This window comes from Dendrobates tinctorius, unplaced genomic scaffold, assembly GCF_039654945.1.
Source record: "Dendrobates tinctorius isolate UK_male_01 unplaced genomic scaffold, ASM3965494v1 ptg000048l, whole genome shotgun sequence".
Classification (NCBI taxonomy): Eukaryota; Metazoa; Chordata; class Amphibia; order Anura; family Dendrobatidae; genus Dendrobates; species Dendrobates tinctorius.
In genome coordinates, this window is record NW_027361716.1 from 1,550,080 (window position 1) to 1,575,120 (window position 25,041).

General features: G+C 45.2%; 1 protein-coding gene across 3 annotated transcripts in view; it reads right to left on the minus strand.

The window, feature by feature from the left end:
* Nucleotides 1-25,041, minus strand: part of LOC141090223 (cytochrome P450 2B4-like) — a 75,942-nt gene that overhangs the window by 32,063 nt on the left and 18,838 nt on the right. For 2 of the 3 annotated variants that reach the window (XM_073576274.1, XM_073576273.1), the window contains exons 3-7: nt 19,482-19,634; nt 12,892-13,052; nt 4,100-4,273; nt 3,819-3,960; nt 3,542-3,729 (exon numbers count right to left, since the gene is read on the minus strand). In XM_073576274.1, coding sequence (XP_073432375.1) covers nt 3,542-3,729; nt 3,819-3,960; nt 4,100-4,273; nt 12,892-13,052; nt 19,482-19,634 — 818 coding nt within the window. The remainder of the gene's footprint in view (nt 1-3,541; nt 3,730-3,818; nt 3,961-4,099; nt 4,274-12,891; nt 13,053-19,481; nt 19,635-25,041) is intronic. The other variant, XM_073576275.1, reaches the window with a different exon arrangement.

The window sequence follows — 25,041 nt, forward strand, 5'->3', positions numbered from 1 at the left end:
CACTTAACTAAAGAAACCAGAGTGCAATGATGCTCACCATCACCGGGAGCAAACTTAGAACAAAATACACCACAGTGCAATAATCCTAATGGCCACCGGGGCAAAAACCAAACTTAAGCACAGCTTAAGAAAAAAAAGGTTACCTGTGCTTTTTATCAGTCCTGATCCAGTATGGATCATGACAGATACGTGACGCCACCTGTAGTTTCTGATCAGATTGACTAGCGCTGCAGTGTCGCTTCTCTGGGACAGATGTTGTGGTGCAGCTAAGATGTAGAAGCCCTGCACAGGTAAGGCTGTAGTCGCAGGGCATATGAAAGAGTTGGTAGATGGTGTGCAGTGCAGGATGTAGCAGAGCCGTGCGCCAGGCGCAGGAGAAAGATGACAGACACAGTCGTGCAGTTCCTTTACCTGTACTTGGTAAGTGCCGTCCAAGACCCAGAGTACAGATGGAGAAGGAGTTGGTCAGCCTGCAAGTAAATTAGGAATTCTCTCTCTGCAGATAGGTAGTGTTGCCTCCGTTCTAGCGCTTATCTGAGGTACTCGCAGTACTGAGTTCACTGAAGTTCCCCCTGTTGACTCACATTTGGAACTTTCTCGTATGGCAGGCAGCCGTATCCTTTTCCTTCTGGCTCACACAAGTCGCTGCTGGGGCCTCCGAGCCTTAGTTGGGAACAGAGAATTTACAGCTGCTACTTCCTCCGTTTTCTGCTGCAGGACCATCAGTGTCCCTGCAAACTCGGAGACCGGAATCCGGACCATGCGCTCCAGCTAGGAGTGAGCCTTAACTCTGCTCATCCTCCAGCTACCCTTCTCACGTCCACACACTTCCCCTTCCCTTCACAGACTGCCCTAACTTCCCTCCTCCCGACCACAGAGAGCAGCTCCTCAGCAGTCAGGTTCAGAGCTCTCCCTGCTGGCCTGGAGTGGGAACTGTGTTGTGTATTGGTTTAATTGCTAGAGAGTTCCTTCGTTGCTCCCAAGCATGACATCACACTCCCTAGGAGGAAGGTAATGCCACTGTGGCGACCGTACTCTTGATGCCCAGCCACTGCTAGATGATTCTGCTGGTACATTGACCCAGACCACTACATTCCCCTCGCACTCTACACAGCCAGAATCTGACCCTGATGAAACTCAGGTTCCCCTTCCCGCATACTATACCACCTTACACGGTGACAAAGAGGAAGGTGCAGATGAAAGTGCAGGGTCCTTGAGCAGGTGGGGGGGCATACTCATGGGCGACGGCACTGGCACAGGGCCCCTCATAGTACGCAAAAGTGTCTCTGCCGGTGGGAGGGCCTACGCAAAAGTGTCTCTGTCGTCAGACACACCCCGTACTATGAGGGGCCCTGTGCCATCGCCAACGAGTGGGCCCCCGCTGCTTGCTCAGGATCACAGCACTTGCAAAGTTGAAATACTTACCTCTCCCTGCTCCACCGCCCTGACGTCTTCCGCGTTTCCTGACAGTGACATGCTGGTCAGAGAGCGCGATGACATCACGTCTGTACGCCCTCTGCCTAAACAGTCCAAGTGCAGAGAGATGGAAGATGGGGATGACGAGGAGTCCAGAGTACAGGGATTCCCTAGCGAGGAGACTTATTTAATTGTTTTAAAGGTTGGGAGCAATTTTTGGGGAGCACTATACTCTAGAGAATGATATATGGGGCCCACCATACACTGGAGCATTCCAAAGGTGGACATCAGACACTGGAGCAGCATTTACAGGGCCCATTATACACTGGAGCATTAGAAATGGGGCCCATTATATATGGAGCATTATTTGGGACCATAAGACACTGGAGCTTCATCCATGGGGACCAACATATACTGTAGCATTATGTGGAGCTCATCATATACTGTATTGAACATTATATGGGACCAATGATTCGGTATGGAGAAATATATGGGCCTCATTACTCTGTATGGCGCACTATACGGTGCACATAATACTGTATGGAGTAATATACTGTCCATTTTTGGAGCTATTGGAGAATTTAAAATGGATATCAGTCATGTGATGTAAGAAGTGAAGTATTTTTCATTGTACTATACCGCTATTTCTCTGCCGTATCAGAGGATCATGAATTGTGGCATGTGTTAAAAGAGCCCAGTGACACTCTTTGGCCCTGGGCCCACGAAAATCTGGAGCCAGCCCTCCCCCCCCCACAACTTTAGCCAAATAACCCACAGTTTTCAATGCCTAACTATTATTATAAAGTAAATTAAGGTTGACAAGCTTTAGTAATAAGAAATGATGTTTTTGGCATTAAAATGGACACTGTAGGTGTGTTTCCTGTCCTCCACTCACTGCCGACTTTTCTTCCCCATTGACTTGCATTGGGTTTCGTATTTCAGTCGGCCTTCGACTTTTCACGATAATCGGCCGATTGTGTTCGACCCGACTTTTGCGAAAGTCGGGTTTCATGAAACCTGACTCGACCCGAAAAAAGGCAAAGTCGCTCATCTCTACCGGGCACCATACACACTCCTCACCGCTGGATGCCTCATTCTGTCTGGAGCCAGACTGCGCAGGCTTCGGACAGAGTGACGCCTAGCCCGTTATATTATAGATATATATATATATATATATATATATATATATATACACACTGCTTAAAAAATTAAAGGGAACACTAAAATATCACATCCTAGATAGCACTGAATGAAATATTCCAGCTGCAAATCTTTATTCATTACATAGTGAAATGTGTTGAGAACAATTAGGCTGTGTTCACACACAGCATTTTTAGCGATATTTTTAGCGGTTTTGCCAATAAAACCGCTAAAAATAAGCTTCCCATGAATTTCTATGTGTTTTGCACTTTTTGTGCATATTGATGCGTTTTTTATGGTGAAAAAAACACATTGCGGTAAAAAACACATCATGCTCATTAATTTCGCGGATTTTTCCGCCTTACTGGCTAGTTCTATGCATTTTGAAAACGCGCCGGAAAAAAACGCATCAAAACCGCGGAAAACGCGCCGAAAAAAATACGCGGTTTCTGGGATGGGAATCAGGTTTTTAAGCAGAAATTTTCTGCTACATGTGCACTTAGCCTAAAACTTAAAAATGATCAATGTAAATCAAAATTAATATCCCATAGGGTCTGGATTTGGAATGATACTCGAAATCAAAGTGAAAAATCAAATTACAGGCTTTTCCAACTTTTAGTGTTCCCTTTATTTTTTTGAGCAGTGTGTGTGTATATATATATATATATATACATACATACACACACACACATACACCTATTTTCCTCTCTAGTTTATCCTGAGGAATCATGTTGGTAGGCCATTATCAAGCACAACACCACCATAAAATGAAAACCCATAAAAACAATGATAGAATTGTGTTTTTTTTAACACATTTGATATTTTCCCCACATTTTTAACGTTAATGTGGTAAAACGAATGGTGTTCAAAAATACAATTCAGCCCACACAAATACAACCCCTCAAACAACTATCAAAGGAAAAAAATAAGTTATGACTCTGGGAAAGAGAGGAGGAAAAAACGAAATGATCTAGTTTTTCCTCACCTTTGGAATCGTATAGCCGTTCAGCTGTATGTCTTTTATAGGTGCATGGGCAACTCCCAACGGCACAACTGAGGCAAAGCGTTGGACTTCTTGCAGTACAGCCTGTGTGTATGGCATACTTAGTCTGTTCTCATAATCAAGGTGGTCTCTGTCTCCTCGAATTTTGTCAATTTCTTCGCGACACTTCTCTGAAAGTCAAGAAGATACACTGTATTTTTCATCTGACCTTCTGCAGCGAGAAACATGAAAATCCACATTCTCAAAGGATGTTACATGCCTTGTATGTCTGGATACATCATCATATACAGCAGACACCATTCAAGGGTGGAGGACGTTGTCTCTGTGCCGGCCATAAACAGATCGGCTACGCAAATGAACAGATTTTCATTATTAAATGTCGACTTTCTTTCTCCCTGTTCCTAATTTTTCAAATAGAAGAGATAACAAGTAGTAAGATATTTCTCACCTTATACAGGAAAACTAAATGGTCCTGTTAGGGAGACTAAGCTTCCAATATCTGAAGGTGCTTTGATTTTACAATGTTACGTGTTCTTTTACCTTCTCCAGCTCGTCCAGATAACAGTCTATGTAATCTCTAGGTTGTCCCGACACCCTGGTTCTCTTGTGCTCTGATAAAACTTTTTCAAGGAAAGCAAAGAAAACCTTCACATTTTTGAAGATCCTTTGATGAGGTAATGGTAGGTATTTTACAAATCCAAATGCATTGTACAGCTGAAAAGTAAACCATTGACATAATTGTATAGATGGAATATATGCTGGTGTAATATTGTACCTGTACAAAGCAATAAGTAAGGTGGGGGTACTGCCTTCAATTTTTATTTATACATGCCTTGAGTACAGAGGAAGAATATGGGACAATAACAGTGGGCAGATAGGATGAGGTGACTGATTTTGAGGATGACAGGAGGAAGGTGCTCCTGACACCAAAGGATACTCTGCTGCCGCACTCTATATAGTGGAGCTCCAAAAGGTCCCCTCATCTCTAAACTCCTAGAACACTTAGTCAACTCTCATCTCATGCGCTTTTGGTTCTACTCCTACATCTTTGACCGCTCCTTCACTATATCATTTGCTAACTTATCTTTATGCTGCTGCCCTTTACTGTAGGGGATCCTCAGGGCTGAGTAGTAGATCCCCTTCACTTTTCTCTATACATTGCCCTTACAGGACAAAACCACCAGCAGATTTTGATTTCAGTTAGATCTCTATGCTGATAACATGATATTTTACACCTCTTCTCCTGATATTAGTCCCACACTGCTGCAAAATACCAGTGATTGTTTGTCTCCTGTATCTAAAATCATGTCCTCCTTGTCTAAAACTGAATTTCAATAACTGAACTCCTTGTGTTTTCTACTTATACTAACCTTCCTAAACCCAATATAGCATTTTCGTGTGTGGTTCTGCCCTAACTCTTCAGTAGCAGGCCTTGGGATTATATTTGACTCGGATCTTTCACTCTCTATATTCAGTCGCTCATGTCACTTTCACCTCAGAAACCTCTCTAGAATTCAAGCTTTTCTTACCTTTGACTCAGCAAAAATTATTACTGTTGCTATTATTTGTTCTCATCTTGGTCTGTCTACTAATCAGAATTAAAGAGGATTTCCACTACATTTTATAATGCCCCCACCAATTTAAATCTTGCAAAGAAGTATTTTTGTAAATATTTCTTGTTACCATCTGTGTCTGTGAGAGGCACTATCACTGCCCGCTCACCCGACATCAAGTAACCCCGGCTGCAGCCGCCACTGACAGCCGTTGATGTCATATCAATTTCATCTCTGTCTGCTTTAGCTTGGCTGGTTGGCAAGAATGGGAAGGACCCCATTCCATTCTTTAAAATAATTTAGCACCCAGCGCCAGGGAACAACGTGAACAGTACCACTTATTTCCAGGCTACGGTACATGTGATACTGATATGGCACACTGTTGTCACAAGTATGCCTGTTACGTCTCCTGGAGTGGATCCTCTGGGCCATGATACATATCCACCCTGGGCGACTTACCTAATAAGGATCACTGTCTATAAAGGGAGAATCAGGGGCAGACCCAGGGGGGTAAAGTACCACGGCTGCTGGTACCAGGAGGCCAGCTTGAAGGAGGCTAGGGAATGAGGTATGCGAGAAACAGAAGTTAGCAGGGAGAGTACGGAGAAGCACATTGGGTTCTGAAGAAAGCACGCAGAGTACAAGAGCGTGCAGAGAATGTACGGGAAAATGTGGAGCACGCACTAGGAGGCACGCCGAGTACAGGAAAGTGTAGGGCGCGAACTGGAAGCACGCTGAGTAGAGGAGAGCGCAGTGCACGCACTGGGAAGCACGCTGGGTACAGGAGAGTGCAGAATGCGCACACTGGGAAGCAAGCTAGAAACAGAGGAGCGCAGAGCGCGCACTGGGAAGCACGCTGAAAATAAGAGAGCAGAGTGCACTAGGATGCACACTGGGACCTGAATACAGAGGAGCACCTGTGCTGGAACCAAGACTGGTCCAGCACAGATGCAAAGGTAATAATCTGGCACTTCCTAAAACAGTAAGCATCCTGATATACCTGTTGCAGCTGCCCGGAGGAAGGTACTTCCGGCTCAGGCTGCATAACAAGCAGAGGAAGAGCGCGGCCTAAGCAGCCGGATGCACGCACCCAATGGATGGGACCCTCGACATGCCTGCCAAGCCGGAAGCGGAGGAAAGACCCCCGGAGGAGCCCGGTCCGCAGCACGCCGAGGAGCGAGGTAAGTATCCCGGGGCTGGGAGGCAGATGGCGGCGTAACAGTACCTCCCCCTTGCATCCCCTCCTCTTTAGGCTGGAAAAAAACTTTTCTAAGATACGAGGTGCAGTGATGTTCTCCCGAGGTCCCCACAACCTCTCCTTAGGGCCCAACCCCTTCCAATCAATCAAAAAGAAGGTTTTCCCCTTCACCTTTTTCATGGCGAGAATATCTCTCACCTCAAAAATGTCCTCGTGAATAACAGGACCAGGAGTGCGACAGATAGAGGAGTGATAGCGATTAAACACCATGGGCTTGAGGAGGGAGACATGGAAGGTGTTGGGAATACGGAGCGAGGCAGGCAACTTCAACTTGTAGGCCAAATCATTGATTCGCCCCAAGATCTTGAAATGACCAATGTATCGAGGACCCAACTTGTAGGAGGGAATCTTAAGCCGGATATACTTGGATGAAAGCCATACTTTGTCACCGGGAAGATGCGGAGGTGGGTCCAAACGTCTTTTGTCAGCAAGTCTCTTCATCTTGTCACCTGCTTTGACAAGAGCGCCTTTGGTCTCCTCCCAAAACTTAGAGAACTCTATTGACAAAGACTGAGCTGCAGGTACACCCGAGACTGGAGGAACCGGCAGGGGCATATTAGACTGTTGTCCGGAGACAATGAAAAAAGGAGATTTGTTGGAAGCGCCACTAGGATGATTGTTACAGGCAAATTCGGCCTAAGGAAGAAGACAGACCCAATTGTCCTGGTGAGCACTGGAAAAATGGTGACGGTAAGATGTCAGGATCTGGTTGGTTCATTCAACTTGACCATTGGTCTGTGGGTGATAGCCACATTCATAAGCTTGCAGAGAGCCCTCCAAAATCAGGAAGTAAACTGAACTCCTCTGTCAGACACGATGCGTTATGGGAATCCATGAATCCTGAAAATGTGAGCAATAAAGGTCTTGGCCAATTCGGAGGCAGAAGGCAAACCTGGCAGAGGGATAAAGTGGGCCATCTTAGAGAAGAGATCCACGACTACCAAGATTACCAAACAACCAGAGCCATGAGGAAGATCGGTGATGAAATCCATGGCTATATGTTGCCATGGGGCCGAAGGTACCAGGAGAGGCTGCAGTGTACCAGAAGGAAGTTGCCTCGGAATCTTGTTCTTGATGCAGGAGGGACAAGAAGCTATAAAATCCTCGATAGTGGCGGGATATGAGAGAAAGAGTCTTCTTTATCCCTGTATGATGGGCAAACTTGTATGAATGGCCCCAGAGTAACACCTTCTTTCTGTCATCCTCGGCTACAAACGTCACCCCGGGGGTAAACTATCCAGACCCAGGGGAGTCACCATGATAATCCGGGAGGAAATCGATTATGTGGGAAGGATTCTCCTCGGCATCAGCTGGCTGTAAGGACCTGGAGAGAGCATGAGCCTTGATGTTCTTATGGCCTGGTATAAAGTACAGTTCAAAATCGAAGCGGGCAAAAAACAGGGACCATTTGGCCTGCCGGGGATTAAGTCTTTGAGCCGACCGGATGTAGAACAGATTCTTGTGGTCAGAGAAAACTATGAAAGGATGCATTCCCCCCTCGAGGAGGTGGCGCCTTTCCTCAAGAGCCAATTTGATGGCCAATAGGTCTCCGCAGAAGAAAACGCTTTGGAGAAAAAAACGCAGGTAACTAAGCAACCGGAAGAGGACATTTGGGGAAGCACTGCTCCTGCTCCTGTGGAGAAGGTATCCACCTCTAGAATGAATGGCTTGTTAGTCTCAAGACAAAGAAGCACAGGGGCAACTGCAAAGGCTTGCTTCAGAGACAAAAAGGCATCTTTAGCCTCCGGAGACCAGACATTGGAGTTGGCTCCCTTACGGACAAGAGCCGAGATAGGCTAAGATAGTGAGGAAAAATGCAGGATGAACTGCCTGTAATAGTCTGCGAATCCAAGGAACCGTTGGATGGCTTTTCTCCGAGAGGCAGTGGTCAGTTAAGGATGGCTGATACTTTTTCTGGATCCATCTTCAAGCCAAAGTCCGAGATAATGCATCACAAAAATGGTAAAGAGGTTTGTTCAAATATGCATTTCTCAAACTTGGCATAGAGATGGTACTCCCTTAAACGTAACAGCACTTAATGAACATCCCGCCGATGAGAAGACAGGTCCAGAGAGAAGACGAGAATATCGTCCAAGTGAACTACCACACAGGAATATAGGAGGTCTCGAAAAATGTCATTAACAAACTCCTGAAATACCGCGAGTGCATTGCAGAGGCCAAAGGGCATGACCAGGTACTCGTAATGTCCGTCCCGCGTATTAAACGCGGGCTTCCACTCGTCCCCGGAGGGGATACAGATCAGGTTGAAGGCACCACCAAGGACAAGTTTGGTGAAAATCCTTGCTCCCCTCAAACGATCAAAAAGCTCCGGAATTAGTGGTAGAGGATACCTGTTCTTGACCTTGATGTCATTCAAACCTCTATAGTCAATACAGGGTCAGAGGGAGCCGTCCTTCTTTTTAACAAAGAAGAACCCCACACCTGCTGGATAGGAGGACTTTTGGAGAAAAACCCTGGCCAGATTTTCCTGGATATATTTCAACATGGCTCCGTCTCTGCTGGAGAGAGCGGGTATATTCTACCACTAGGAGGAGTCAAACCCGGAAAGAGTTCAATCGGGCAATCATACGGCCGATGCGGAGGAAGACTCTCTGCCTCCTTCTTGTTGAAGACATCCGTGAAAGACCAGTAGGCAGCGGGTAACCCAACGGGAACTGATGGAGGCCATGATGTTCCAAGCCGTCGAACTGGCAGCAGGCACCTCTCCTGGCAGTACTGACCCCAACAAAGGATGTTGCCAGAACACCAATCGAGGGTCGGCGATGACGACGTTGCTCCGCCATTTTGAGTTGATCCACTTGCATCAGTTCAGATGCTGCTGTAGAAGAAGACAGTGCAGAACATGGGCTAAGTGGCTTGTGGATGGTTGGAGATGGGTGAGTAGGTCTCCTATCTCAAGCCACTTCACGATTACGCTCTTGGAACATAGGTCAATACTCGTAGCAAGAGAAATCAAATCCTCAAGAGAGGCTGGAATATCTCGACCAGCGAGCTCGTCCTTAATCCGACCTGACAACCCATGCCAGAAGGCACCACCAACGCCTCATTATTCATCCTCAACTCCAAGGCCAGAGTGAGAAAACAAATGGCATATTGCCCCACTGTAAGTGAATCTTGGCGGAGGTTAAAGAGGGACTCAGTGGTAGAGGCCTGGCGACCCGGTTCATCAAACACTCTACAGAAGGTTTCCAAAAAAATTGGCATCTGATAGACTATGGGATCATCACGCTCCCTCAAGGGATTTACCTACACAAAGGCCTCACCATCCAGATGTGAAACCACAAATGCCACTTTAGCCCGATCAGTGGGGTATTGCTGAAGCAACAACTCAGTAAAGGCGACACTGATTTAAAAAACCCTGCAGAACTTGGGATCGCCATTATATCGAGGCAGTTTACCAAGGCGAGGTGGGGGATGAGTAGAGTCAGGAGTACGGGACGATGCCTGCACTAAAGCCAAGGCAGCAGACTGAAGAGAGAGCAGACGGTCATCCACAGAGGCCATATAACTCAATATGTGGACCTGAGTGTCGCGCTGCTGAACCAGCTCCTGCTGGAGACTAGCAAGCTGTGTCGCATTCCCTGGGTGAGCAGCCTGTAAAGCTGACAATCAGGAATCCATGGTCTTCATGAAGGATATAATGCGACTCAGATTCAAATATACCAACTCTTTTTGAGCGGCAGCATAGGCACCAGTGGGATCTATGGCCTGATTATTCTGTTACATCTCCTGGAGTGGACCCTCTGGGCCGTGATACCAACCCACCCTGGGAGAGCTGATCTAATGAGGACCACCCTCTATACAGGGAGCATCAGGGGCAGACCCAGGGGGGTAAAGTACCATGACTGCTGGTACCAGTAGGCTGACTCGAAGGAGGCTAGGGAATAAGATACGCGAGAAACAGAAGTTAACAAGGCGAGCAAGAAGAAGAACACTGGGTTCTGGAGAAAGCACACTGAGTACAGGAGGATGTAGAGTACATACGGGAGAGCGTGGTGCACGCACTAGGAGGCACGACGAGTACAGGAGAGTGCAGGTCGCGCACTGGGAAGTGCACTGGTACAGGAGAGCGCAGGGCACGCACTGGGAAACACTCTGGGTACAGGAGAGCGCAGAGCGAGCACTGGGAAGCGTGCTGAGTGCAGGAGAGCGCAGGGCACGCACTGGGAAGCACTCTGGGTACAGGAGAGTGCGGGGCATGCACTGGGAAGCACACTGGATACAAGAGAGTGCAGGATGCGCACTGGGAAGCACACTGGATACAGGAGAGTGCAGGGCACACACTGGGAATCATGCTGGATACACGAGAGTGCAGAGCACACTGGGAAGCATGCTGAAAAAAGGAGAGCAGACTGGGACCTGAATACAGAGGAGCACCCGTGCTGGAACCAAGACTGGTCCAGCATAGATGCAAAGGTAATAAACAGGCACTTCCTAAAACAGGAAGTGGCCTGATATACCTGTTGCAGCCGCCCGGAGGAGGGTACTGCTGGGTGAGGCTGCATAAGAAACAAAGGAAGCGCGCGGCCTAAACAGCCGGGTGTGCGCGCTCGACGGATGGGACCTCGACGCGCCTGCCCAGCCCAAAGCAGAGGAGAGGAGCCCGGCCCGCGGCATGCTGAGGGGCGAGGTAAGTCTCCCGGGGCTGGGAGGCATATGGCGGCGTATCAATGCTACATGTATTAAACACACGGACACAGAAATATTGGGTACTTCTTTTTTAGTACCGGAAGTATTAGGACGTGTGAAGGAGAGCTAGGATAAACTTTTTTAAAACTAGGTGGTACTATTTGCTAGTGATGAACAATGGGAGTCACAATGGAAAAATGAACTCTTTTCTACACACAGTTCATATAAAAAAAATCCTGCTGAAGTAAAGACCACTAGAATGATCATTGGGCCTGTTCCTTGCTTGTTAGTGAAGGAGAATAAGTGCTAAAATTAAAGTGTTCACAGGCTCAATAGGAGAGATGAGAAACTGGGTGTGAGCAGAAAACGTAAATTAATGTGCATGCAAAATGTAATTGCATATGAACACATGACCTTAACACAGGGGTCATGTGTTCATATGCAATTACATTTTGCATGCACATTAATTTACTTTTTCTGCTCAGACCCAATTTCTCATTTGTTTCATTGTGCATTCTGTGCATATAAGGGTGCGACCGCCCTGTTTCTGAGTTGGAAAATCCATCCTGTCTGGCCTATACTATTAGGCTGAGTTCACACGTGGAGTTTTTTTCGCGTTTCCGCGGCTGTTTTAACCGCGCGATTTTGCCGCGAAAAATAAGCATCCCATGCATTCCTATGGGATTCCACAATGCTGTGCTAATGCTGCGGTTTTTACCACGGTGTAATCGCTTAGCGGTAAAAAACGCAGCATGCTCATTAATTTTGCGGAATCGCGGCGATCCCGCACCCATAGGAATGCATTGTTCTGCTTACTTTCCGCATGTGGCTGTGCACACCATGCGAAAAGTAAGCAGAACAATTGCGGATGGTACCCACGGTCCGGAGGAGAGGAGACTGTCCTCCAGGCTTTGGGTACCATATCCCTGTAAAAAATAGAATTTAAAATAAAAAATGGTGTTATTCTTACCTTCCGATGTCCCGCGCAGCCTTCCCGCCTCTCTCCACGCTCTCGTTCCCAGTAATCCTTTGCGAAAATGCCTGCGATGACGTCCGTTCTCGCGGGATCGCGAAGTCTCGCGGTCATTCACTTGACGTCATTTCGAATTACTGCGAGACGTCGCGATCCCGCGAGAACGGACCTCATCGCTCGCAAAGGATTACTGGGAACGAGAGCGTGGAGAGAGGCGGGAAGGCTGCGCGGGACGTCGGAAGATAAGAATAACACCATTTTTTATTTTTTTTAATTATTTTTAACATTCTATCTTTTACTATTGATGCCGCATAGGCAGCCTCAGTAGTAAAAAGTTGGTCACACTTGTCAAACGCTATGTTTGACGAGTGTGACCAACCTGTCAATCAGTTCTCCAAGCGATGCTACAGATCGCTTGGAAAACGCTAGCATTTTGCAAGCTAATTACGCTTGCAAAATGTTAGTTTTTCCGCGGGAAAATCAAGGGAATTTAAAATGCGATTTTCCTGCGGAATGGAATTCCGGAACTCTCACGGTAATTTCCACGAGAGTTCAGCTACGTGTGAACTTAGCCTTACTGGTGGTTCAGTCCCTCTGTCCTTGTTCACATTTACATCACTTGACAAGTGGAAAGGTTTTAAATACAAGAGTTAGGACTGTCCCACGGGGGTTGCCTTGACGTGGCGGGATGGCTTCTACATTATTTTGATCAAAATTATGTTAACTAAATACCCTTATTATTACTATTATTACTACCTTCATGCAATTTTTGCAATATATTTTTTACTTTTTTATTCCAGGATATTTGTTTTGTGTTTTTTTTTTTGGTTCTCTCTCAATAGGAGAGATATAGAATACTTAATTCATCATAGTAAATATTAATCATGAATGGTCTTACCTGAGCCCAAAAACCTGCAGCCATCTTCATATTTTCATGTATAAGGTTTAGTATATCCCGAAATGTGGAATCGTTATACTCGTAACGCCTTCCGAACACAATCATACAAGTTATGTTTGATACGGCACTATCAATGACATGGTGTGGATCAACCATAGTATCTGAATAAACAAAGTTATTCATTAATAAAATATTAATACCTATAATCTTTCATTACTAAAAATGACAAGCAACTGTACTGTCTCACTTTTTATTACAAAATTTTGGACATTTGACAACCACTTATTTCCCCTCTTCTTCCCCATCTCTTACCACGTATGGGGAAACCCTAGTTTTAACCAAGACTCATATCTACTTCCTTATTTAAACGGCAATGTCAAAATTGGGACAACAATTCTGCAAAGATGAGTGGGCCAAAATTCCACAAGAGCGTTGTAAAAGACTTATTGACAGTTATTGCAAACACTTGATTGCAGTTGTTGCTGCTAAGGGTGGCCCATCCAGTTATTAGGTTTAGGGGGCAATCACTTTTTCACACAGGACCATGTAGGTTTGGATTTCTTTTCCCCTTAATAATAAAGACCTTCATATAAAAAATGCATTTTGTGTTTACTTGTGTTATCTTTGTCTAATATTTAAATATGTTTGGTGATTCAAAACACTTATGTGTGTCAAACTTGCAATAGCATAGTTCATACTACTATATATATACAGTCATGGCCAAAAGTATTGACACCCCTGCAATTCTGTCAGATAATACTCAGTTTCTTCCTGAAAATGATTGCAAACACAAATTCTTTGGTATTATTATCTTCATTTAATTTGTCTTAAATGAAAAAACACAAAAGAGAATGAAGCAAAAAGCAAAACATTGATCATTTCACACAAAACTCCAAAAATGGGCCGGACAAAAGTATTGGTACCCTCAGCCTAATACTTGATTGCACAACCTTTAGCCAAAATAACTGCGACCAACCGCTTCCGGTAACCATCAATGAGTTTCTTACAATGCTCTGCTGGAATTTTAGACCATTCTTCTTTGGCAAACTACTCCAGGTCCCTGATATTTGAAGGGTGCCTTCTCCAAACTGCCATTTTTAGATCTCTCCACAGGTGTTCTATGGGATTCAGGTCTGGACTCATTGCTGGCCACCTTAGAAGTCTCCAGTGCTTTCTCTCAAACCATTTTCTAGTGCTTTTTGAAGTGTGTTTTGGGTTATTGTCCTGCTGGAAGACCCATGACCTCTGAGGTAGACCCAGCTTTCTCACACTGGGCTCTAAATTATGCTGCAAAATTTGTTGGTAGTCTTCTGACTTCATAATGCCATGCACACGGTCAAGCAGTCCAGTGCCAGAGGCAGCAAAGCAACCCCAAAACATCAGGGAACCTCCACCATGTTTGACTGTAGGGACCGTGTACTTTTCTTTGAATGCCTCTTTTTTCTCCTGTAAACTCTATGTTGATGCTTTTGCCCTAAAAGTTCTACTTTTGTCTCATCTGACCAGAGAACATTCTTCCAAAATGTTTTAGGCTTTTTCAGGTAAGTTTTGGCAAACTCCAGCCTGGCTTTTTTATGTCTCGGGGTAAGAAGTGGAGTCTTCCTGGGTCTCCTACCATACAGTCCCTTTTCATTCAGATGCCGACGGATAGTACGGGTTGACACCGTTGTACCCTCGGACTGCAGGGCAGCTTGAACTTGTTTGGATGTTAGTGGAGGTTCTTTATCCAACATCCGCACAATCTTGCGTTGAAATCTCTTGTCAATTTTTCTTTTCCGTCCACATCTAGGGAGGTTAGCCACAGTGCCATGGGCTTTAAACTTCTTGATGACACTGCGCACGGTAGACACAGGAACATTCAAGTCTTTGGAGATGGACTTGTAGCCTTGAGATTGCTCATGCTTCCTCACAATTTGGATTCTCAAGTCCTCAGACAGTTCTTTGGTCTTCTTTCTTTTCTCCATGCTCAATGTGGTACACACAAGGACACAGGACAGAGGTTGAGTCAACTTTAATCCATGTTAACTGGCTGCAAGTGTGATTTAGTTATTGCCAACACCTGTTAGGTGCCACAGGTAAGTTACTGGTGCTGTTAATTACACAAATTAGAGAAGCATCACATGATTTTTCGAACAGTGCCAATACTTTTGTCCACCCTCTTTTTTATGTTTGGTGTGGAATTATATTCAATTTGGCTTTAAGACAATTCTTTTTGTGTTTTTTCATTTAAGACAAATTAAATGAAGATAATAATACCAAAGAATTTGTGTTTGCAATCATTTTCAGGAAGAAACTGAGTATTATCTGACAGAATTGCAGGGGTGTCAATACTTTTGGCCATGACTGTACATATATATATATATATATATATATATATATATATACACTGCTCAAAAAATAAAGGGAACAATTAAACAACACAATGTAACTCCAAGTCAATCACACTTCATGGGATATTAATTTTAAATTACATTAATCATTTTTATGTTTAATTGCTCACATGTGTAATGAATAAAGATTTGCAACTGGAATATTTAATTCAGTGACATCTAGGATGTGGTATTTGAGTGTTCCCTTTATTTTTTGAGCAGTGTGTGTATATATATATATATATATATATATATATTTTAATGTATAGATAAAAGTAAAGCACTATACTCAGTAGGGGCGTCCATAGACATGGAGCCACATAACAAAAGTATATCACACTCCCCATAGTCCGCTAAATAGTTTTATTGCACAGCCCATAGAACTCCCTAAAGTATAATGCACCCCACATACAGTATAATGCACCCCCATACAGTATATTGCACTCCCATAGTCCTTCATATATTCATTCATCCAAACTCCTTGAACAGCATGTCCATGCTCAACTTTCCTCCCACCTCTCATCTAACTTCCTCCTTGACATCTTCCAATCTGACTTCCGCCCCCACCACTCCACTGAAACTGCTCTGACCAAAATTACTAATGACTTACAGCCAAAGCTAACAGACAGTTCTCCATCCTCCTCCTTCTTGACCTGTCCTCTGCCTTCGACACAGTCGACCACTGCCTACTGATACAGATTCTTTCTTCCCTTGGCATCAAAGACCTTGCCCTGTCCTGGATTGCCTCATACCTTTCTGACCGCACATTCCCACTCCCGAAATACCTCCTCATCCCACCCTCTCTCTGTTGGAGTCCCCCAAAGCTCTGTCCTGGGGCCACAACTTTTTTCCATCTATACCCTTGGCCAAGGACAACTCATAAAATCCCATGGCTTCCAGTACCACCTGTATGCGGACGACACTGAGATCTACCTCTCTGGCCCAGATGTCACCTCTCTGCTGTCCAGAATCCCGGAGTGTCTATCAGCCATATCCTCCTTTTTCACCTTTCGTTTCCTAAAACTCAATGTAGACAAAACTGAACTCATTATCTTTCCACCATCTCACGTATCTTCCTTACCGATCTATCTATTATGGTAAACGGCATCACACTCTCTCCCACACCTGAAATCCTGTTACACCGCTTCGTCATACTCACCCGGCCTCCGCTCCCACGCCGCAGCCTCTCTCCACCCGACGGCCACGGCAGTCACCTCTGATGGGCTTGCGGCCGACGCCATCCCTGCATGCAATGCGCATGCGCCAAAGGCCGCGGCCGCGCCTCCCTGCTGCTTCTTGTTCTCCGGCTGTGCCCTGACCCGGAAGCACCTTCGGACCAATGGCAGACCAGATGGGGCTATATCAGGCCGCTTCCCCCTGAGGGAGGCGCCTGATCATTGTGTTACCTTGCACACTGGGCCCTGCTTCCTCCTGTGCTCTCTGCAGCCTCTCGGTTCCGTCTGCGGTGTTTCCTGCAGCAGCCTCGCAGCCCTGTCTCCCGTGTTCCCTGCAGTATACTCCAGTCCTGCTCCAGCGTACCTGTTCCTTCCTACTCCAATCCTGTTCCTGTGTTCCAGTTCCATCCTACTCCAGTCCTGCCCCAGCGTTCCTGTTCCTTCCTACTCCAGTCCTGTTTCTGTGTTCCAGCTCCATCCTACTCCAGTCCTGCTCCAGCATTCCGGTTCCTCCTACTCCACTCCTGTTTCTGTGTTCCTGTTCCTGTGTCCCAGTTCCATCCTACTCCAGTCCTGCACCAGCGTTCCTGTTCCATCCTACTCCAGTCCTGCCTTCGGTGTTCCTGCTCCATCCAGCTATCCACACTCGTACAGTCCTCCTCCAGTCCTGTCTCCTGTGTTCCGCTCCAGCCACCTCTCCATATTCCAGCCTTACAGTCTACACTTCAGTCCCACACTTCTACTCCAGTCCATTCTGAGCCGCCCCTCTCGGTACTGGCTACTGTGGTACTCGAACCCCTGGGCCTGCTCCTAACGGTCCCTGTATAGGGGTCGGTTCCACCTGGCAGCTCGCCCGGGGCCCCTTGGTATTAATTTATTTTATTTTATTGAAACTATTTGTACCTGTTAAATATCTACGATGGTCTGTGCGCCCTGTGTCAGTGCGCCCTGTGTTAGTGTAACTGTTATGGTCTATTTTGAGTTTATTCCTCACAATTTTTGGGCGCCTGTATGTATACAATTATATATGCATATATATGTGTTTAGAGTGAGGTTTTTCATGCCTCTTGTACTTTCTTAATTGCAGCTCATTTTAATTGTTTTAAGAGAGTATTTATAATAAAGTATTTTTAGTTAAGCAATATATTACAATAACTTGTAAATTCCCAAATTTTTCCAATCTTAGCGTTATGTTAGGAAATGGGTGATTTGCTCCATTTCCGTGGTGTCAATTTCACTGAGGCAGGGCAAGGGTTAATGCAGCAGTCACCGAGGGTATTTATGGGCGTCATTTCCGGATCACAGGCACCCTAATGAAGAAGGCAGTTTGGGCCTTTGAAACGCGTTGGTCAGCTTTTTGATCCTTGTGTTGCCCTGTACGGGCTGTGACGTCAAACGCTCAGGTACTTTCGGGCGGCTGTTTCCAAGCGGGTATCCAGAGATGCTTTCGGCCGGAGCGTTCCCTATTCTTACCTTGCATTTTCCATCTCCCACCCTTCTTCCACTCTGTGATAGCTAGCGTCTCTGGGCAGCTTGCTCCCTGTGCTGGGTCTCATTACAGCCTCACTGCCTTAGAGCGCATCAGGCTTCAGGCCACTGTTAGAAGCGCTCACCCCCTTCAGCATTTACAAGCTGTCATTTGCACTGATAAGGCGCACGGCTCATTTAACTCCTTGCAGCAAGACACTTGCTGAGTGTCTCCTCATCACTGTCAAAGATCAGCAGTCACAGCAGCCAATTTGCATCACATCTATTTATCTACCTCATACTGATGAGTGATACGTTATAAATATTGTATATGCTAATACTTTATATATATACTGTATATATATATATTTTATCTATGCATCCTTTATGTATTTAAGAGTGGGTTGCTATTTTGGCTGGTTTTCAGAATTTTTATCATTTAATCATTGTTTATTTTCCTGAGTCCTATAGCGCAGGTCAACTTGCACATTTTCCTTATTTCATTTTAGTTTGGGCTTGCACCGACCCCTATTTAACCTTAGCAGCTGAGGATGTTGCTCTTTTTTGTCGGGTAAGCGCTTTTGTGATTTTTTGTTTTTTTAATCTCCAAATATCTTCCCTCATGTAATCCTCGATCCTCCCAAGACCTCCTACTCTCCTCCACACTTATTCATTCCTCACACAACTGCCTCCAAGATTTCTCCTGAATATCCCCCATCCTCTGGAATTCCATGCCTCAACACGTCCGATTATTCACCACCCTCAGATCCTTCAAACGGAACCTGAAAACCCATCTCTTCAGGAAAGATTACAGCCTGCAATGACCATTCTGCCGCCTCACCACCGCCTGAGCTGCCGCCTCATCACCACCAGAGCTGCTGCACCCCCGACCTTGTCTTTTCCCCACTATCCCATAGAATGTAAGTCCGCAAGGATAGGACCCTCTCCCCTCTGTACCAGTCTGTCATTGCAAATTAGTTTACTGTTAATGATATCTATAGCTTTGTATATAACCCCCATTCTCATGTACAGCACTATGGAATTAATGATGCTATATAAATAAATAATAATAATACAGTATAATGTACTTCCATATATAATGCACAGCCAATATTCCTTAATATTAGTATAATCCAGAGCCCATAGTACTCCATATAGTATGATGCACAGCCCAAAGTCCTCCATGTAATATAATGCACAACCCATAGTTCTCCATGTAGTATAATGCACAACCCATAGTCCTCCATGTAGTATAATGAACAGCCCATAATCATCCATGTAGTATAATGCACAGCCCACAGTCATCCATATAAATAGACAGCCCATAGTGACCTATGCAGTAGTATGGCTAGATAAACATGAGGAATTTAAGATCTGGACTGCATGGATTGAATTTGCTTTCCCAGGTTCAGCTACATTCCAATCTGCCTAACATTCATTCATATTTAGACTATTTTTGAGTTTTACTCAATTGGAAGAGTCTCCCCCCTTTCTCACTTCTCTTTCCATTGGTTGATTGCCATGCAAGTATTGGTTTATTTAAATGGTTTAGATTTTATCTGTACATCAAGACATTTACCTTTATTTTTCTTAAATTCTTGAATTACATGTACACTCTCCTCGCAAATTTTCTCTTCCATGGATTTTTTACCCAGGCCAAAATTCCGGAGTGTAGAAAGTGTGAACCGCCTGTGCTCCTTCCATGATGGCCCATAAGGAGCTATTATCAGACCTGGAGAAAACAATATTTATGGTAATGTAATATGATAAAACCTTTTCAGGAATATCACTTAAACTTTCAGTGTAAAATAGCCTTTTAGGGGGTGGTCTTATGGATGAAATAAGTATGAAAATGTCATGCATGATTATAGACAACTAGATGGTGGCCTGATTCTAACGCACCGGGTGTTCTAGAATATGTAAAGGGAATCTGTCACCCCATTTTTGCCCCATAAGCTGGGGCCACCGCCATCAGGGGCTTATCTACAGCATTCTATAATGGTGTGTGCCGCGCCTCCTATCTTCATACTATTGATGCTGCCTACGCAGCATCAATAGTAAAAGGTAGAATGTAAAAAATAATTAAAAAAAAAAAAGGTTATTCTCACCTTCCGACGGCCCCCAATCTCCTCTCCACGCTCCCGGCATCTTCCAGTCCCAGTAATGCTTAGGTGAAGGACAGAAGATGATGTCACACTCGCGAGAGCGCGACGTCATCAGCCGTCTTTCGCGCAAAGCATTACTGGGACCGGAAGATGCCGGGCGCGTGGTGAGAGGAGGGAAAGAGTGCGGGGGGCGTCGGAAGGTGAGAATATCACTATTTTTTATTTTAATTCTATTTTTTACAGGTTTATGGTACCCAGGGCCTGGAGGAGAGTCTCATCTCTTCTGGACCCTGGGTACCATCCATACATTGAGCGCTGCACCGGTCTTCTCCTGGCTGCGTCGCTGCTGACCTCCGTGTGGCAGGAGATGACCCGCGACAACCGTCGGGAGATCAGCGGCTAGTGCCACAGATCTCTCAACGGTAGCGGTAGCGTGCGTCATTCGAATGCTGCGCCAATTCACGGCCAGACTGCGCCTGTCGCTGATTGGTCGTGCCTGACCATCCGATCAGCGACGCAGGATTTCCGCTACAGACAGACAGACAGACAGAATTAGACGATTATATAGTAGATTCCTGAAGCCCACTGGGTTACTTTGCTCTCTTGTCAGACAAGATATACAACAATACCTTAAGAAAGCTGTTCCAATTTACTGGTTTAAAAGTCTACAAATGAGTATGAGAACCAATGAAACCAATAAAATAACTTACTGTAAATCTAGGTAGAGTATATAAATGAGTCAGACACTGGTGATGCACATGCATGTTTTATACAGGAAAAACAAGGAGAGCACATGAACCGATTGTAGTTTACTGAACTGTACACATGTCCATGTTTTTTATGTGAACCATGTGTCTATAAAAATAAATCATAAAGATAGGTCTCATTTTGATCGAAGCTGTGGATTAAAATCACATTCAGTATGTGCTCTATTTTAAAATTGAAATAGGTAGGAGAAGTTTTGCTATTTTTTTGTATATGAGTAAATCTTTCATGAAAGACTGATGGGTGATGGTGAAAACAGCCTCACTATCCAAACACTGATGAAAATCTGAACCGAAACACTGATGAAAATTGGTACTTTATTCACATACAAGAGAAAAACGGATGTTTGAATGAGGCCATAGGGAAGAATTTGGGATTACTTTTAGATCACACAGTAAATAACAGCATGCAATATCAATCAGAGGTTTTTAAGGCCAGCAGGACATTGTTATGTATTAAGAGGTATGAACTTGCTGGACAGCGATGTACTAATATCATTTTGCTAAGCATTAGGTCACACTAATACTTATTACTTTACAAAGCATTTAGGCACCATTTCATACAGTCAGTCCTGGAGCTAAAAAAGGTATAAAGAAGAGCCACAGAACTGAAAAGGGACTTTCAGGATCTTAGTTATGAAGAAAAATTAAAATAAACAAATGTATGCATGTAATATTAAAGGGAATCTGTCACCCCATTTTTGGCCTGAGCTGCAGTCACAGCCATCAGGGCCTTATATACAGCATTCTGTAATGCTGTAGATAAGCCACCGATGTTACCTGAAAGATAAGAAAAACGAGTTAGATTATACTCACCCGGGGGTCCGGTCCGGTGGGTGTCACGGACCGGTCCGGCGCCTCTCATCCTCTAGAGATGATGTCTTCCTTCTTACTTCTGCTGCGGCTCCTGCGCAGGCATACTATATCTGCTCTATTGAGGGCAGAGTAAAGTACTGCAGTGCGCAGGCGCCGGACCTCTTTGACTTTTCCCAGTGCCTGCGTACTGAAGTGCTTTATTCTGCCTTTAAAAGGCAGATAAAGTACGCCTATGCAGGAGCCGTGGCAGAAGTAAGGAGGAGGGCATCATCGCTATAAGATGGGACGCGCCTGACCAGACCGCGACACCCACAGCACCCGCCTCCCGGTAAGTATAATCTAACTTGTTTTTCTTACCTTTCAGGTTACATCGGGGGCTTATCTACAGCATTACAGAATGGCTGTACTAGCTCAAAGGGTGCTTCTACTCAATACTGATCCATAGGTCCCAATCCTCCCGATTCCCGCGGGACAGACCCGATTTCTGGTCCTTATCCCGCCGTCTCGGCCGAGAAACTTTCTATCCCACGATCGCATGACCGCAAAATACAGCAGAGGCCAGCCAGCACAGTGCGGGGATCGCCGCGTCACATCCACAGAGAGCATAGAGCTCACCTCCAGCCCAGCCCCAGGAAGCAAGAACCCGGAACTACAGCTACCGTATATCACCAAGGAGACGCGCCCCCATCCTGCAGCAAGTGCCCAGAGAGCGTGTGGTGCTGTGAGGACGCGGTCAGGCGCTCAGGAACACGGAACACTCTGAGTCTGGGGGGGGAACAGTGGAGTCTCGGGAACAGAGAGGTCTGGAGGGGACAGAGAGGAGTCCAGAGGGGACAGAGAGGTCTGGAGGGGACAGTGGAGTCTGGGGGAGAGAGAGAAGTCCGGAGGGGACAGAAGGGACAGAGGACTAGAGGGGTCAGATGAGTCCAGAGGGGACTGAGGAGTCTGAGGGAGAGAAAGGAGTCCAGAGAGGACTAGAGGGGACAGAGGAGTCTGGGGTGGACAGAAGGGACAGAGGCATCTGGGGTGGACAGAGGAGTACAGAGGGGACACAGGAGTCTGGGGTGGACAGAGGAGTACAGAGGGGACACAGAAGTCTGGGGTGGACAGAGGAGAACAGAGGAGTCTGGGGTAGACACAGGAGTTTGGGGTGGACAGAGGAGTACAAAGGGGACAGAGGAGTCTGGGGTGGACAGAGGAGTACAGAGGGGATACAGGAGTAAATGGGTGTGGCTAGGGGCGTGGCCAAAAATTTGCCACGACGCGCTACGCACGCCGCCGCCTTTATCCCTCTTTACCTTCTTCAAAAGTTGGGAGGTATGACTGAGCAAAGGGTCTGAATACTTATGACCATGTGATATTTCAGCTTTTCTTTTTTAATAAATTTGCAAAAATTTCTACATTTGTTTTTTTTCAGTCAAGATGGGGTGCAGATAGCTAGAATGAATATAGAACGCACATAGGGTCTTATCCAACATAAAAAGAATGTTAGATAATTCAAATTCACTCACCTATTGTGGTTGTGTGAGACACAACCACTGTACTTAGCATTGGGGGCTGCTGCAAGCCCGGAGCGATGATTCCTTGTTGGGTAAAAAGAATGGGGCATCAGACTGCGCTGCTCGCCTGTGAGGATGATGAACCAGGGGAGTCCAAGTGGATACAATAGAGAAATAGGCATTATTTCTACGAGTTTCTTGGTGATCACACCACTTCTTCAGGACAGTCTATACACATACAGTCTGCTATTTATAGAGAAAGCAGCCCATGAAAATACCTCCTTTCAAAAAAAAACCACACCCAATGGGCGGCAAATCAGACAGAAACACATGTATACATCGTAAAATACACACAACACAATCATAAAACATAATGTCGTATATCAAAAAAAATTGCTCATTTAAAAGTAAATAGAAAAAAAAAAATGCAAAAATTTTAAAAAAAGGCAAAAAAAAGTAGATTTTTTTTTTCTTTTAACAGACTCTGGATGTGTATACACTGTCCTGAGGAAGTGGTGTGATCACCATGAAATGCATAGAAATAGTCTATTTCTCTATTGTATTCACTTGGACTCCCCTGGTTGATCATTCTGACAGGCAAGATGTGGTGCAGAGTATACATTAATGAGAAAGTGAAAAGATCTTTTTTGAATTTACCAAATGGATGCAATGAAGCAAAGAGTGAAACATTTAAAGGGGTCTGAATACTTTATGTACCCACTGTATATGTGTACTGTATATAAAATATATTACATAGATAAATAGAAGAAAAGCCGGTAATTCAGCAGCCATGGTTGTGTAAAATCACAGCAGGAACCAACAGGATAGAAAAGATGGATTACACACAGCAAATAAAAATAGAATAGGTAGATACTGTATATACATGTCACTGACAAATACAATTGGTACAGGGTGTGCGCAGCTTACTGTACATGTATTTAATTAAAAAAATGGCATGGGTTCCAGCGCAATTTTCATGCCATCAGAGGGAAAGCCGACGGCTGGGGTGAATGTTTATAGCCTGAGAATGGGGTAATACCCATGGAACTTATAAACGCTTCTCCATTACTACTCCGTGGGCTTGATGTCACCAGACAATACAAAGGTGACATCAACCTCCCCAACTATTACCCTACTTGCCACCGCTACATGGCAAGTGGGAAGAGCGAGGCTAAAGTGGCAGAATTGGTGCATCATAGAGATACGCTTTTGCTGGGGCAGCTGAGAGCTGATGCTTTTAGCCTGGGGGGCCAGTATCCATGGCCCCTTCTTTGGCTATTAATATCAGCCCGCAGCTGTCTGCATAGCCTTTGCTGATTGCTAATTATAGGGGGACCCTACATCATGTTTCTTAGGGTCCTCTATTATAATAGCCAGTGAATGCTAAGTATACAGCTGTGAGATGATATTAATAGCCTGGGAAGTTCCATGGGTATTACCCCCTTCCCAGGCTATAAATATTGGCCCCCAGCCATCGATGTCCTGCCCATTTATGTGCAGCAAGTTAATAGAGTAGTACCAGTTATAACCATTAGAGGTCATTAGGTACCCATTTGTCCTGTCTCTGGATTCAGGAACTTTTCCTCTTTAACAAGTAATGTATTCTGATTAGTATTGCCCCCTTAGTTTCCCGGGCAAGAAAGTTGCAGACATTTTCTCCCGGACCTTTGAGTCTTACACATGTGTTCCTGACTCTCTCCCTACAAAGCACTGCTCCTGACCAGCGGATTCCGGTGAGGGTCAAAAGTTCCTGTGTGTTATGTAAGAATCTGTATATGCAGCAACCGTGCAATGTACTGTGTAATTAGGTATATTGAGCAATGTATCCTACACTTTATTATAATGCTTTTGCACTGCTAACAGATAGATTGCACTTCTGTATAGAGCAGAACAATGTTGCAGCATTTCTGTATTATGCTATTTCAGTGCAGTTTCTGTAAAGCCCCAGTTACTGA